The 14,584-nt window shown below is 48.1% G+C and overlaps 1 protein-coding gene across 1 annotated transcript; it reads left to right on the forward strand.

Annotated features, from left to right (window-relative positions):
• The first annotated feature begins 986 nt into the window (after positions 1–986).
• On the forward strand, positions 987–12,193 carry REG4 (regenerating family member 4). Its single transcript, XM_070396004.1, has 6 exons — positions 987–1,038; positions 3,863–4,014; positions 7,371–7,468; positions 9,814–9,951; positions 11,793–11,895; positions 12,019–12,193. The coding sequence occupies exons 2-6, from the start codon at positions 3,957–3,959 to the stop codon at positions 12,084–12,086; spliced, it is 465 nt and encodes a 154-aa protein (XP_070252105.1). The 5' UTR covers positions 987–1,038; positions 3,863–3,956; the 3' UTR covers positions 12,087–12,193.
• Positions 12,194–14,584: the final 2,391 nt, after the last annotated feature.

A 14,584-nucleotide genomic window follows, 5' to 3' on the forward strand; every position in this document is an offset into this window, starting at 1 on the left:
GGGAGTCAGGGAAAGAACTCTTAAAGTCTTAGGAGCATCTACTTCTGTCTAATCTCCTCTTTCCTCTCTCATCTCAAGCCTAAAAATCTTTATCTAGTGGCGTGGAGCTAGCAGAGCGAGGGGGAGGACAGGGGAAGGTTTACCTAATCACATGTTTTGTCAAAGCTTTCCTCTCTTACACCTGGACCGGTGCTTGGAACTGAAAAGCCTGGGAGTTCATATCACTGTTCTCTACTGTGCTATGAAGCAATGGCAATGCCCATTCAGCTGCCCAAAGGGAAGGGGCTTGTGTTTAGCAGGAAGTGTAGAGAATATAACTCATCCGGTACTACCAACCACACACAGTTAGTGAGGAAACTGAGCCTTCAGAGAGGTTGGGGAGCATGCCCAGTGGTACATGGTGTGTGGGCAACCGAATGAGGACCTGAACCAGGACCCATGGGAAGCAACCCTGGTGATATTTCTTCAGAGCCTCGTCAGAATGGCAGAGGGGCGGGGTTGGCGCTTCAGAGAGAAAGCCTACATGTCCACCTCAAGCTCACCACGTGGGGACATAGCCTATATCCTGCCCCGATGGCAAATCCTTTCTGTGAGGCTACAAACATCACGAGTCCCCAGAGTTGAAGTGGGGCATCTTTACAGAAAAGAAGGGGAAATACAGCAAAGGGATGAAAAGAGAGACCAAAGAAAAAGTAAGAATGGAGAGGAAGATGGGCTATCACCGATGACAGGATTTTGCCAGTTGAGAGAACGTGGGCTGTAAACAACAGATTCTGTGTGCAAACGGGGAGAGGTTTCCCTTCTGTTTGTTGAAAACACAGCTTACAGCCTTTGTCAAGCCACCCCTCAGACCGTGCGCTCCGGCTGCAGATAAGACTTTCATGGGTGGATTATTATTTGTAAACAATGTTATTGCTCTATGATTAAAACAACGGTCATATAATTCCTGAGGGAAGAAGATATAAGAGCTGCAGAAACTGCCCGGGGTCTCTCAGAAGGCTGAAGAAGGCGGTCCTCAGAGCCTTGCATGCCAACCAGGTAACCCTCCTGCTCTCTGCCAGCTACTCACTGGGCAGAAACGATAAGTTACAGCTCTAATGGTGTTGGGCATGCTTCTGGCTGTTTTGTTTGGTATATGAATGACTTATTTTCTTTCTTCCCCCATTAGTAAGAGCATTGGCTTTGGCCTCAAATGGTGCAGGGTTAAATCATGGCTCTGCAATCTAGCAGCTGTGGAACTTTAAGTTAATCTTTTGTTTTTTTAATCTTCACCCAAGGATATGTTTATTGCTTTTTTAGAGGTGTGGGGAGAGAGAAACATCGATGTGAGAGAAACATTGATCAGTTGCCTCCCATACCTGGCCCAACCAGGAATTGGACCCACAACTTTTTGGATGATGCTGCAACCAACTGAGCCACCCAGTCAGGGCAGGAAAGTTACTTTTTTAAAAATATGTTTTTATTGATTTTTAGAGAGAGGAAAAGAGAGCGATAGAGAGATAGAAATATTGATTAGAGAGAAACATCATCGATCGTTTGCCTCCTTCCTGCATGTCCCCCTCTAGGGATCAAGCTCGAAACCTAGGCATGTGCCCTGACCAGGAATGAAATCGGTGACCTCTTGGTTCCTAGGTTGACACTCAACCACTGAGCCACACTGGCTGGGCAAGAAAGTTAATCCTAATGAATGTCAGTGTCCTCGTATGTAAAATAAGCTAATGATACCTGCAGTACAGCCTAGTTATGAGAGTTAAATTAGATGAGATTTAAGAATTCCATGAATGTCGGTTTGTTAACATTCATTTGTAGATTATTCAGAAAGATGCTGTACCTCCCTCCCCCCTGACAGTTGGCTTAACAGAGGAGTTCTTGCTATTTGTGTTTCAGGGGGATTTCGGGACATGAGAATACCTCCATCACTTGGGAAGGAAGTTTGTCAAAAGAGTGCAGGGCTAATACAGTGATTTACAGGAGGGGGGTGGCCCTAGCTGGTTTGGCTCAGTGGATAGAGTGTTGGCCTGCGAACTGAAGGGTCCCAGGTTCGAGTCCAGTCAAGGGCACATGCCCAGGTTGCAGACTAGATCCTCAGTGGGGAGCATGCAGGAGGCAGCCAATCAGTGATTCTCTCTCATCATTGATGTTTCTATCTCTTTCCCTCTCCCTTCCTCTCTGGAATCAATAATAAATATATTTTAAAAAATAAAATAAGAATAAAGGAGGGAGGGTGGTCATCACAGCCCCACACTCTTCATCCTTTTGTTTCCTCTTTACTAACTGTATCCAGGTGTCCATATGGAGTCTAATATGGAGCTAATCTTTTGATTTTCCAGGAAAGTTTCCATTTCAAAGTCATGTTCTATTCTTCCCCTTAAGCAATGTATTATTTGAGAGCTAGAACACGTGTCCTGATTTTTGGATCCTAACGCATGCTTAACTAAGAAGTCAATGGATTGTCCATTTTCCTAATTACTTGGGGGAAAATCTTGGGCCCATTCCCATGCTTACACTAAAATAAATGCCAGATGGATGAAAATAGAGGAGAATATGGGTATGTATGTGGATGGTGATGGCCAGTTTTTCTGATATCAATTCCAAAGATAGAAAGGAGATGAGAGATATGACGATTTTTGAAATTTTCAGCATGGCAAACAAGATAAACAAGAGAAAATACAAAATGGGAAATATTCTGAGTAATATACAAAAGGCAATAACTATTCAAAAAAAAAAGGCTTCCCAAATTCCCGAGAAAAAAAAAAGATAAACAATCAAATAGCAAAGCTATAAACCAAACCTTTACAAAAGAAACTTTAAAAGCTCATCCCTGTATGAAGACATGTTCCACTTCATTAGCATATTTTAAATGCTAACAAAAACAATGAGGTGTTTCTCTAATATACCAACATTAGCAAGAACGCAATAGACAAATTGGGCATTCATGGAGGGTGCAGTGAGTGGAATGTACAATGCAGCCCAAATGGAGGGCACCTGAGCCACGGGTATCAATGCAGCAATGCCCACGTTTCGTGAAGCAAGAACCCTGTGTATGTGAATTTATACCAAAGAAAGGATCGAAGCTGCATAAAAATTACATGAGTGGAAAAGATTTATTACCATCAATTTGTTTCTAAGAAACAAAACCAGGTTGCAGGACTATATGACTCCATTTCTGTAAAATCTCTCACACGGAGAGATGTATATGGAAAGAGGTCTATAAGCTAGTCCCTAAATTGTGTATCTCTGGGAGATGGGATTTACTTCTCACTTTCTAGTTTTTCACTGAGCATATACTGTTTGATGGTGGGACAAGATAACAAACTTTTATTTTATTTTAAAAACGGGCACCGCCTAAGTGTAAAAGGGTTGCGCTCGAGTCAGAAAATCTGGTTGTAGCTGTGTGACAGTGAGCAAATGACTTTAGACCCATCCGCCTCCGGTTTCCTCAACTGTAAAATGTGGGTGTTAAGAGCATATATTCGCTTTGAAATTTAGCACCAAACAATTCACTGCTTTGATTTGATTGACTGGTCTACAGCAAGCCCATCATTTCCTTGTCTGTGAGAAATCTTGCCTGCGACACCCTCTGGCGGTGCCCCTGAGAATAGCAGGGGCAGGCTCTCCACAAAATACCTAATGCCTCCGCATGGACTTTTAAACCATTTAGCACTGGCCCAGAGACCTTGCAGACATGAACAACACCTCATACGTTCAATGTTCCCACTCTCCTAAACATTTAGTTGAAGATGCCCTTTGCTGTATAACCTTGGTTTAGCCAGAAAAATATTTTTGTTCTCCATATGTGAGTTGGCACCTGAGTTCCTGGCTTCGTCTCACCCATACACATGTGTTCGGATTTTGGATCTAGGTGAACCCGGGAGCTTCCAGGGAACACTGGCCAGGGCTCTGAGATCCTTTTGGTAAACAGTTCCGAAGCTCGTCTGCCCCCCGGGAAGAGGAGGATGGCCTCCAAGAGCGTGTGGCTGCTCCTGCTGGTGGCCGGCACCGGCGCCCTGGGCGGTGAGTATCGAGCCCTTGGCTGGAACAGAGTCCACGGCCAGGGTTCATGCCACTCACATGGCACAGCCAGATCCATTTGCCCCCAAAATATTTAGGCACTTCAGGAAATAGACGCTAAAGGCAAAAACGAAAGACAAGGTGATGTGGTAAATAAAAATAAATGCCAGGAATTTAGAGTCAAGAATTCCAACCTTGTACAATTGTGAGCCATAGTCAACTCATCAACGCCATGTAGATTATAACAATTATTTTGCAAGTTTGTGAAGGGTAGAGATATGTGTTTAAAACACCTGACACCTCGCTATCAGTAAATGAGGGCTATACTCAGAACTGCCAACGTTTATGCCTTTCTTTCCTACTTGACCAGATGGGGAGTTTGGGTTGGAAAGATGGATCCTACATGGGTAACAACCGAGCATCAAGTATAAAGTAACATGTCAACAAAGCGGAGGGCAGTACCCTAGAATCCACCAGTGCAGAAAACGGGAAGAGTGAGCTAAAGATAAGTCTCAACAAATATCTGAAATGAAAGAAACGGCAATGTAGGCTCCATTGTTCTACTGATGAGGAAAATGCGGTCCCAAGAGTGGTAGAGACATGCCCGAGGTCTCTCAGTAAGGTTAGGGGGTGCTCTGGCTCAGTCCTGGGTGCTCCCGCCATTCTGCTGGGCATTGTATGTGGGGGGGCGGGCCAGGGGGTAAGTGAGGAAACCATGCCCCCCGCCCACTTCTGTTGAGAAAAGGGCCTCTTGTATACAACCCGGCACTTCACCCAGAAGTGACGACCTTGGCTGGAGGGGGGATTGGAAGGAAACACAGAGAGAAGCAAGGCTCTTTGGCATCATGTTGGTGGCCATGGCTGATGTCTGTGGTCCAGCCACCAGCTGTCCCATCCACCCATGGCTGCTCAGGACCCGGGGCACTCAGACACCGCTGAACCATGCCAGGATGTGTAAGACTCAGAGGTCCCTGCTGCAGAGCCGCCTCCCATGCCATGTCTAACCAACTAACCAGTAGTTCCTGTTGCTCTGGTTCTGGCTTCCCGAGGCAGCTTGAAATTTGCCCACACTCTATGCTGGGATGTGAGAAACAAGCCCCCACTCAAGGGTTCACTGAACCTCTCTGGTTCCTCCCTTAGAGAAGGTAAAGGCAGAACACTCACCCCCGGCCCATCCATTCCTTTTTTACAGCTCTCCCTCCCAGCCCTACAAAGACTTTCTCCTGATTCTACTGTCTTAGGGGAAGGGGGTTCTCACAACACATCCTGTTATTCATTGCATTATGGCTTGTGGAAGGAGTCTAATCTTGCATTTAAGGGGAGTGTGGGAATGAGAAGGGCATTTTCTCTCTCAGGGAGACTTGATGGTCAAGAGCAGGGGTCCTCAAACTTTTTAAACAGGGGGCCAGTTCACTGTCCCTCAGACCGTTGGAGGGCCGGACTATAGTTTAAAAAAAAACTATGAACAAATTCCTATGCACACTGCACATATCTTATTTTGAAGTAAAAAAAAAACAAAACGGGAACAAATACAACATTTGTATTTGCATGTGGCCCGCGGGCCGCAGTTTGAGGACCCCTGGTCAAGAGCATCACCCTGTGGCCTCAGCAGTGATTTCTTTGTCCCGGCCCTCAGCTGCCTTTCACCTGAAACAATCCACTCAACAAGTAGGGAGACCAAAAAGCAACATGACTGGTGGGCAATGAAAGACTTCCATCCAGTGACCATTTTCAAAAGGATTACACTGGTTATGATGATAACATGATTGATTTTAATAGCTGCAATTACTTAAGTAGCTACTATTTACTGAATAATTACTACATAGCAGCTCTATGCTAATCGCTGTCCATGCAGCATCTCCATGAATCCTCTCAACAATCTAATGAGAAAGGTGCATATTGTCAGTCACTGTGCAAACACTACGCTAAAGCTAAGAGAGGTCACAGAGAGCTCCCGAGGCCACAGCTCGCAGCGGTGGAGTAAACAGGCTGTTGCATCCAGGCGACACGCCAGCGGCTGAAGGCTCTCGCCACGCACGTGGTGACCAGGAGCTCTGGCACCAGGCGAGGTGGGGCCGGGGGCCGGGGCTGCTAGGAACACTCGTCCTCGCTCAGGTCCCACCTCATCTCCATCTGCGTGACGTCAACAGGCCACTTCACCTCTTTGAGGTTTTATCTGTACAGTGGGCATGGACATCTCTCTCTCTGGAGGTCTGGTGATTAAAGAAGGCAATCTGAACGGTTCAGGGACGCAGCCCATTCACCAATCGCCCAACAGGGAGAGTTTGCTGCACTGGGCCACGCTTCCTTGGCTCCTGGGCCCAATCCTCCCTCTCTCCCCTTTCGCCCACGCCTGCCTGACGGACACCCTACCCTTCCTTGCCCATTCCTGCCTCCACTCCTCTGCTCACCCACCCCCTTTGCCTAACGTGGCCCCTCCCCGGGCTACTGTCTTGCAGCCCAGCTCATCTCAGTTTTCAGCCCAGCTGCCATTAGCCTGTCCTATGTCTTCCTGGACAAAAAGCCACTCCCTCCTTGTCATGCCTGAAGCTACCAATGCAAGCCCTCGCCCTCTCCTGGGGTGCCTCGACATATAGCTATTGGATCTCAGTACCAATGTGGGGGTTCCACCGATGCATTTATTGATGGGAATTAGCCATCAGATGGGGTGGGGACCCACGGGGCCCAGGGTGAGAGGGACCTGAGCCCAACTCCGCTGGTCACCTGACTCCATCGCCCCTCCGCTGGCTGGTGGAGCACAGCGACAATTTGGTTCTCCTAGAATTAGTGTCGGTTCAGAGTCAGCGTCCAGTAATCCTCCAAGGATCCGATTTGTCCTTTTCCCCAGTGCACAGCCATCCTGATGAGAGACCGTCGTCCCCTTGGGGAAAGGCTGTGAGGATTCACATTCTAGAACAGCGGTTCTCAACCTATGGGTCACGACCCCTTTGGGGGTCGAACGACCCTTTCACAGGGGTCGCTTAAGACCATTGGAAAACACATATATAATTACATATTGTTTTTGTGATTAATCACTATGCTTTATTTATGTTCAATTTGTAACAATGAAAATACATCCTGCATATCAAATATTTACATGACATTCATAACAGTAGCAAAATTACAGTGATGAAGTAGCAACAAAAATAATTTTATGGTTGGGGATCACCACAACATGAGGAACTGTATTAAAGGGTTGCAGCATTAGGAAGGTTGAGAACCACTGGTCTAGAGTATTCTCAGCTTAGGAAGGTCCGAGCCTCCCTTCCATTCCAGGGACGCCAGGTCTGTAACGGGATCGAGGGGAAATGGATGGCTTTTGCCATCAGAACTTGTCATTGCCTTGTGCTTGCATGCAGACATCCTCATGAGGCCCAGCTGTGCTACCGGGTGGTTTTACCACAAGTCCCATTGCTACGGATACTTCCGGAAGCTGAGGAATTGGTCCGATGCTGAGGTAAGACATGCTTGTCCAAAGCCGGGGGCCACCCTGGGCTCCAGACCTCCTTTGACTCCGAATCAAGGGTCCTTGCTGGGCATCCCGAGAAGTCACCTGGCTGGTGACATGGAGAGAAGAGGGCTCAGCCCATGTTTCAAGCATTGATGGAGCGAGTGCTCTCTGCCCGGACCCTCAGTGGGCTGCGAAGATGTGAGAATGAACAGGACACAGCCCCTGCCCTCCGGGAGTTCGCTGTCAGTAAGAGAGACAGAACTGTGTGAGTCAGAGGAGGATGAGAAGCTGAGAAGTTACAGAAAGAGCAATTGCATTGCAGTAGGAGAGCTGCCAGGAAGAGCGGGGGTGTGGCCAGGCCTGGAGCTCGGGCCTCAGACCCTAACAGTCCGTGAGGCAGAGGATGGAGAGCTTAGTGGTCCTCACGGCCTGACAAATACATCAGCTCAGTTCACCGCGGCTTCGTCTAAGAGATACCCAAGGAGCCGGTTGAATGAGTTACTCAGGGGAGTGTGGGAAGTCCGCTGTGCCTCTCTGGACTGTGGTTGTTTCATTGCAGTGACTGTGGGGGCCTCATGGGAAAGTATGGGGTGACCTGGGCCTGAAATGGCCTCAGAACCCCTGAGACAAGCAACTCAGCACTGATGGCGCCCTACGGCGAGATAGCTACTGAGGCTCCAAGTCTTCTCTGGCCTTAACACGGGCAGAATTCATGGGGATGGAGGCATGTAGACGGAAAATGTCTTCCCAAGATCCCAGTGAGAGGAGCTAGCAAACCCAGGAAGTCAGCCTTAAGGCAACGCTTTCCTGAACTGATGTGAATGATAGTTAAAAAAAAAAAAGCTAAACAAACAAGGGGTCCCCAAGCTGTCCATGGGGGGAGGGGAGGGGAGAGAAAGAGTGATGTGGGAAGCAGCTTGAGAAAACCTTAGGAGGCATTTGTCTGCCTGTCCCCAGAGATTCCAGCACTAATTCTGCCAGAACGAGGGGGGCGCGGGCGGGGCAGGGTGGGGGGGGGCGGGGGCGTGTGGAGAAAGCTGACCGGGACGTGGGAGCTCCTCAGACCTGAGTTTAAGTTAGGGCTCTGATACTCCTTAGTCACAGAAGCACCTCACTTTACCAGTTTTCTTGCTGTAAAATGGGGGTAACGCATTTATCCCCGAAGGGCTGTCAGGGGGACTTATTAAAGCAAGTTGCCAAAAGCCGGTGGCACGCGGTAGATACTCAGTTCAGGTTTGCAAGGCAAAAAAACGAGTCCACAGGATCGAGACCGAGCCTTGGCAGTTAGCACCGGAGACCAGAGGAGGTTCTGGACGCCTCGGTCCCCGCTGTTCTTGGCTCCCTGCCAGTGCTGATGGCCAATCTTAGTGCCCGAGGCTCCTGGAAGCCATCCAGGGGACAGACTCGGAGAATGACAGGGAGAGCCCATCTCGGCTGCAGAGGCGGAGGGAGGTCTGAGTCCTGTTCCAGCTTCGCCGCCACCAGCTATGTGAGCTCGAAGGGAAAATATCGCTTAAACACTCCCAGCCCGTTTCCTCTCCGCCCCAGGAAGTTCTGTGCCTGGTGCATCCACTACATGTTGGACTGGTAATCTGGCCTCCATGCCTCACACATTTGAAAGCCAAGTGCAACTCCCAGTGAAAAAGCAGTTAGGAGCTGTAGAGTGGGTGGCGAGTGTGAGGACTGAGCTATCATTACACAGGGACCACACCTCATCCCAAGCAAGAGCCTGAAGGCAAGCACTGGAGTAGCAACCACAGCCAATCCATGTTTTTATTACATTAAAGTTCTATCCCATAGGCAGATCCTGTAACACAGCCCCCCAGAAGCGTAAGATAAAGTGTATATCTCTATCGATAAAATGCGTATAAAGTGTTTGCTTTGTTTCATTGGACAGTAAGTTTCAGGTTGGAAAACAGCACATTTTATCATCAGTGGTTTCTTAGATTTGTTTGGGAGGTAGTATTACAAAACATAATTATGACAAACGTGTCCTCCTGACAACTCCCTGGGTCGCGGTAATCATTTTCTCTGTTTCCAGATAATGAAACTAAGTGAACTCAGAGAGGTGCAGTGACTTGTCCAGGTCACATACACTAATGAGAGGCAAGACCAGGACCCCAGGCACTTCCACGGACCCTACAGCCCGGGCCCCTGCCTGGAGCTGCCTCGTCCTCTGAGACCCGGCACTTGTTCCCTCCCTCGGTGACAGGAAGGCCAGGACGCCTTCTGTGGGGTTTAGATGACGACTTCCGGAGGCGGTGGGGTTGTGAGAGTCCACACTGCATGGCACAGGCGAGGGCCGTGCTTTTAACCCTCGAGGCATCACCGCGACTTCTCCTTGCCCACAGCTCGAGTGTCAGTCCTTTGGGAACGGAGCCCACCTGGCGTCTATACAGAACCTCCAGGAAGCCAAAGCCATCTCCGGGTACATAGGTGGCTACCAAAGGAACCTGCCCGTGTGGATCGGCCTGCACGACCCGCAGAAGGTAAACTCGGACGTGGCCCACAGAGGCCCACAGAGGCCCTGTGGGAAAGCCAGAGAGCTAGCCCCCTCTCTGGAACTGACCGCCAGGCCCCCAAGCAGGGAGCACACAGAGCGGAGCTTCAGTCACATGCCTCCAACTCAGAGGGGCCAAAGCCTCCAGGTCAGGGTCCAGTTCCAAGTAAAGTCCTCCCCAATCTTAGAACGCAAAATTACCAGCTTTAAAAAAAAAAAAAAGTTTGTGCAAACACATACACACACACCTGGTATGGCACCCAGCTTAATTAAATCTCCATTGGATCTTGGCTTAAAGTTGGAAACTTTCAGCTAAGCTTTCTCCTAGATGCCCTTATGTTTTTTAGGTTTTTATATTTTATTGATGGGGGAGGGAGGTGGTTTGTTGTTCCACTTACCTGTGCACTCATTGGTTGTTTCTTGTATGTTCCCTGACCGGAGATGGTACTGACCCCCTTGGCGTACCAGCACAATGCTCTAGCCAACTGAGCTACCTGGCCAGGGCCGATGCTCTTATGTTTTTGATGATTCCTTAACCTTTTGCACTAGACCCTCATTTTCCTCTCCGTCAACACCTCATTGTAAGCAGCGGCCTGTGAGGTCTTCGGGTGGAGGTCTCTGTGGGATCTGCCATGAGCAGGTTCTCTGTGGGGCGTCTATAGTCAACCCAGACAAACGTAAGGAACACGGGAGCGAACACCCAGACAGTTCCTTGATAAAACTTTCCCACCGACGTTACACATATTCTTTACAATCCATTTTCCATTTTTATGTATTCACACTGCTACCAACCAGAGCTCTCATCCAGAGGTAAAATATTTACACCTATTTCCACCAGATAGGTTTTGTCACTCATTTTTATACATTTGTGACTAAAGAAAGGAAGTGGCAAATGAACGTTCTAGAAAGTATGTGATGTCTCTAGTTATCAAAGAAATGCAAATTAAAGGGACATAACTTGACTTATTGTTCTATCAAACTTTTGTTTTGTCTTAATCAATATTTTTTTCAATATTTTTAAAGATATGCCTAATTGCCCACTGGAAGGGGATGTAAATTCCTCCAAATGAATCATTATGGACAGGAGTTGGCCATTTATATCAGTCCCCTCGAACGATTCATGCCCTTTGGCCATTCATTCTATTTCTGGGATTCTATTCCAAGAAAATAATTTTAAGTATAGAGACAGCTTTATGAACAAAGTTATAGCAGTATTATTTGTAATAATTGTAAATTGAAAACAATATAAACTTCAATCATTAGGGGAATTATTCAGGTAAATTATGGTACAGACTTACCATTAAAAAATGTTTCGGAAGCAAGATACGGAGTTGGGTGTATATTTTAAAGATCACCCTGTTTTTTAGTTCACAGGCATATTGTGATAGATAAAAATGTTTACGCCAGAAATGAATTACTAAGAGATGAGTAATGTTTACGGAGCGACTTTCAATGTTTCCTTTTTCACGCATTCCTGTGCTTTCCCACGTTTTAAAACAAAAACTGCATTTTTCACCCAGCCAGGTGGCTCAGTGGTTGAGTGTTGACCTATGAGCCAGGAGGTCACTGGTTTGATTCCGGTCAAGGGCACATGCCTGGGTTGCCGGGCTCGATCCCCAGTGGGGGACGTGCAGGAGGCAGCCGATCAATGATTCTCTCTCATCATTGATGTTTTATACCTCTCTCTCCCCCTCTGCCTTCCTCTCTGAAATCAATAAAAACATATTTAAAACTGAAAACAAGAAGCAACAACTGCTTTTGAGCGGGGCCCGAGGGCTGTGAGAGGTGGAGACTGACCTCTGCATGCCCTCTGTCTCCTGTCACCCGCAGAGGCAGCAGTGGCGGTGGATCGACGGGACCTCGTATTTATTCAAAACCTGGTCCGGCAGGTCCATGGCTAGAAACGAGCACTGTGCTGAGATGAACGCCCACAGTGAGTTCTAAGGCTTCGCCCTCCCCTCCCCCTTATCTCTGGTTCCAAGCAAAGCAGCCAGAAAACGCTGCTCAGCTCAGCACGGAGCCGCACGCATTTACATGGCTGTTCGTTCTCTTACAGACTTTTTAACTTGGAACAGCAAGGAATGCGACAAGCGCCAGCACTTCCTCTGCAAGTACCGGCCGTAGAGCAGGAATCGGGGTCCCGCAGCCCCGGCCCAAACCCCTCCCCGCTTCTTGCCCTGCCACGGTGTCTATGTCCGGTCATTGCCTCAGGAAGTAAACGTGGTAACCAAGCTGGTGAGGTTCTTATTGCGCTGCTTTCATCGGGTTAGAGGCAGAGCCCTCAACATCGATACAACAACGGCTTCTAGCTCTAAATGCTCACCCCACAATCGCTGTCCATTACACTCGTCTTTCCCCCTCCCCGCCTCCACGTGTCTCGTGCAGACCAGGGGTGCACATCCCTCCTGATGAAAGAGCTGGGTGTCTGGCCACCAGGGAGACAGGTTTGAAGACGGGAGGAATCGCTAGTGAGCTTTGGGTCACAACTGACAGCCGGACTGTCTCAAGCAAAAAAGAAAAAGTATTGGTTATGTCACTCCACCGTCCACAGGCAGATCTGGGCTTCAGGCATCGCTTGACCAAGGGCTCCACAAAGCCCCCAGGATGGGGCTTTCTCTCCATACCCTTTGACCTTGTTTTGCTGAGAATAAACTTTTATTATTCCACCCCATCTAGTTGCACGGTTGGTTACAGCAGCTCCGACCCTCACCTTGTCAGGAAAGAGAGCCACAGCCCTCAAACAAAAGCTTCCAAATTACAGCCTCTTTGGCCAAGAATCTCGAGTCACATGCTCCCTCTTAACCAATCACTATGGCCAAGAGGAGGGAATGGGATGGTTAACTTCGCTCAGGTAGCTCCCTGGAGCCCAGGGGTGTAGTCCCTTCCCACAAAGGCCTCTGCTGCAGAGATAGGGTTCCTGTGTAGGAGGCATGCCCCTCTGGGAAGGCACAGCCCATGGGCCGCAGGACCAGAGCGGGCTGCCCCCTTAGCTGTGTACTTGGGGCAGTGCACCTGCTCACGGCCCTCCTGTGGCCCTGCTGGCTGAGAGCGGGTGAGGTGTTCTCCGCCTGGGGGCCAGGGGCCATCCTTGGGGAGCTCTGTCCTGAGGCCCCACAGCAGGACTTTAGACTCAAGTGTCTGAACCGAGACTGGAGAGGCACCTGACGCCAAAAAGAAAGCAACCAGGTAGATACCGTTTCCCCAAGGTGTGCTCACGGGCATAAAACCCCAGCCACCGCCTAAAGCAGTTTGTTTTACTGGGAAGAGCAAAAGGCTTTGGAATTAGGCCTCTCCGACTGCCTCCAACTGGCTGTAGGAGGTGGAGCCTGACATCTCTGAGACCCTGTCTTTTTTCTCGGGAATCTAAGGGCTAAATTGGTGGAAACAGGTAGAGTTTGGAATGGGGCCTGACATACGTGCTTAACAAATGCAGCTGTCCTCTCTGAGAGTCACACGAGCTGCCATATTAGCTGCTTAGACCGTGACACAAGCTGACACCCTCCACTGGGGGGTAGGAGGACAGCAGCACAGGAGAAACCTAGGCTCTAGAAAACTCTGTGCATGTGTCTGCTGGCCAGTGCATGAGCCCACAGGAGGCAATACCGACAGGATGGTGAGGGAGGTGCGTTCCAAGCTCTAATTCAAAAATCTAGCACACGTTTCCATCAGACTTACTCCATGTGAAGTCATCATAGTCACTGCATGGATGAAGGCAAAGGAGAGTAAGCTGAGGGCATAAAGATTAAGCCAGAAATCACACAGATGAAAATCTTTGTGATCTTGGGTTAGATGTCTTAGGACACAAAAAGCAAAAACCACAGAAGAAAAAAAAATCATAAGTTATCATCAACATGAAAAGCGTTTGCTCTTAAAATATACTGCTGAAAAGCTAAAAGACGTGTCATGAAATGGGAGAAAAATATTTGTACAACATAGACCTGAGAAAGAACTTATAATTCAATAAGAAGGCAACTTGATTATTTTTTAAATGGGCAAAAGAAGTGAACAGACACTTCACCAAAAAATACACACAAATAGCCAATAAGCACATGAGTAGATATTCAACCTCACTAGTCATGAGAGCACTGCTAATTAAAACCAAATGTGGTTATCCCAGGAATGCAAAATTCAACACAAGAAAATCAACCAATCCGTGTACTATGTCATATTAATAGCATGAAGGAAAACGCTCACATGGTTATCTCAGTTGGCTTTGTTTTAAGCATTCGGCAAAGTCTATCTTCCTTTTATAATTAAAAACAAGCTCAGAGTCCTGGCTGGCGGGGCTCTGTTGGCTGAGCGCCATCCTGTGCTCCGAAGATCTCCGGTTCATTTTTCTGACCCTGTTTACTCTGTAGGATTATTACCTGACTTTTCCTCTAGATCCTCCTCCCCATAACCAAACACAAACAAGAGGAAATTTATTCTGCCTCTGCTCTGAGCCACAAGCCAGACTATTGCACTTCACCTGCAGGCATGATGATGGTGGTGTGATGACCTAATCTTGAAGCTAGCGAAGTTGCAAGCTGCCAAGTTCCTTCCTTTAAAAAAAAAGTATATATATATATATATATATATATATATATTTCAGAGAGGAAGAGGGAGAGAGAAACATCAGTGAT

The sequence above is a fragment of the Myotis yumanensis genome, unplaced genomic scaffold (assembly GCF_028538775.1).
Source record: "Myotis yumanensis isolate MYYU_CA2020_CCGP unplaced genomic scaffold, mMyoYum1.0.hap1 SCAF_17, whole genome shotgun sequence".
Lineage (NCBI taxonomy): Eukaryota > Metazoa > Chordata > Mammalia > Chiroptera > Vespertilionidae > Myotis > Myotis yumanensis.

What these genes read in the sequence shown, in the direction of transcription:
- REG4 (XM_070396004.1), top strand. Translation starts at nt 3,957, where the DNA reads ATGGCCTCCAAGAGCGTGTGGCTGCTCCTGCTGGTGGCCGGCACCGGC. An exon ending in GGAATTGGTCCGATGCTGAG is followed by an intron (nt 7,469 to 9,813) that starts GTAAGACATGCT and finishes CCTTGCCCACAG; the next exon opens with CTCGAGTGTCAGTCCTTTGG. An exon ending in GCCTGCACGACCCGCAGAAG is followed by an intron (nt 9,952 to 11,792) that starts GTAAACTCGGAC and finishes TGTCACCCGCAG; the next exon opens with AGGCAGCAGTGGCGGTGGAT.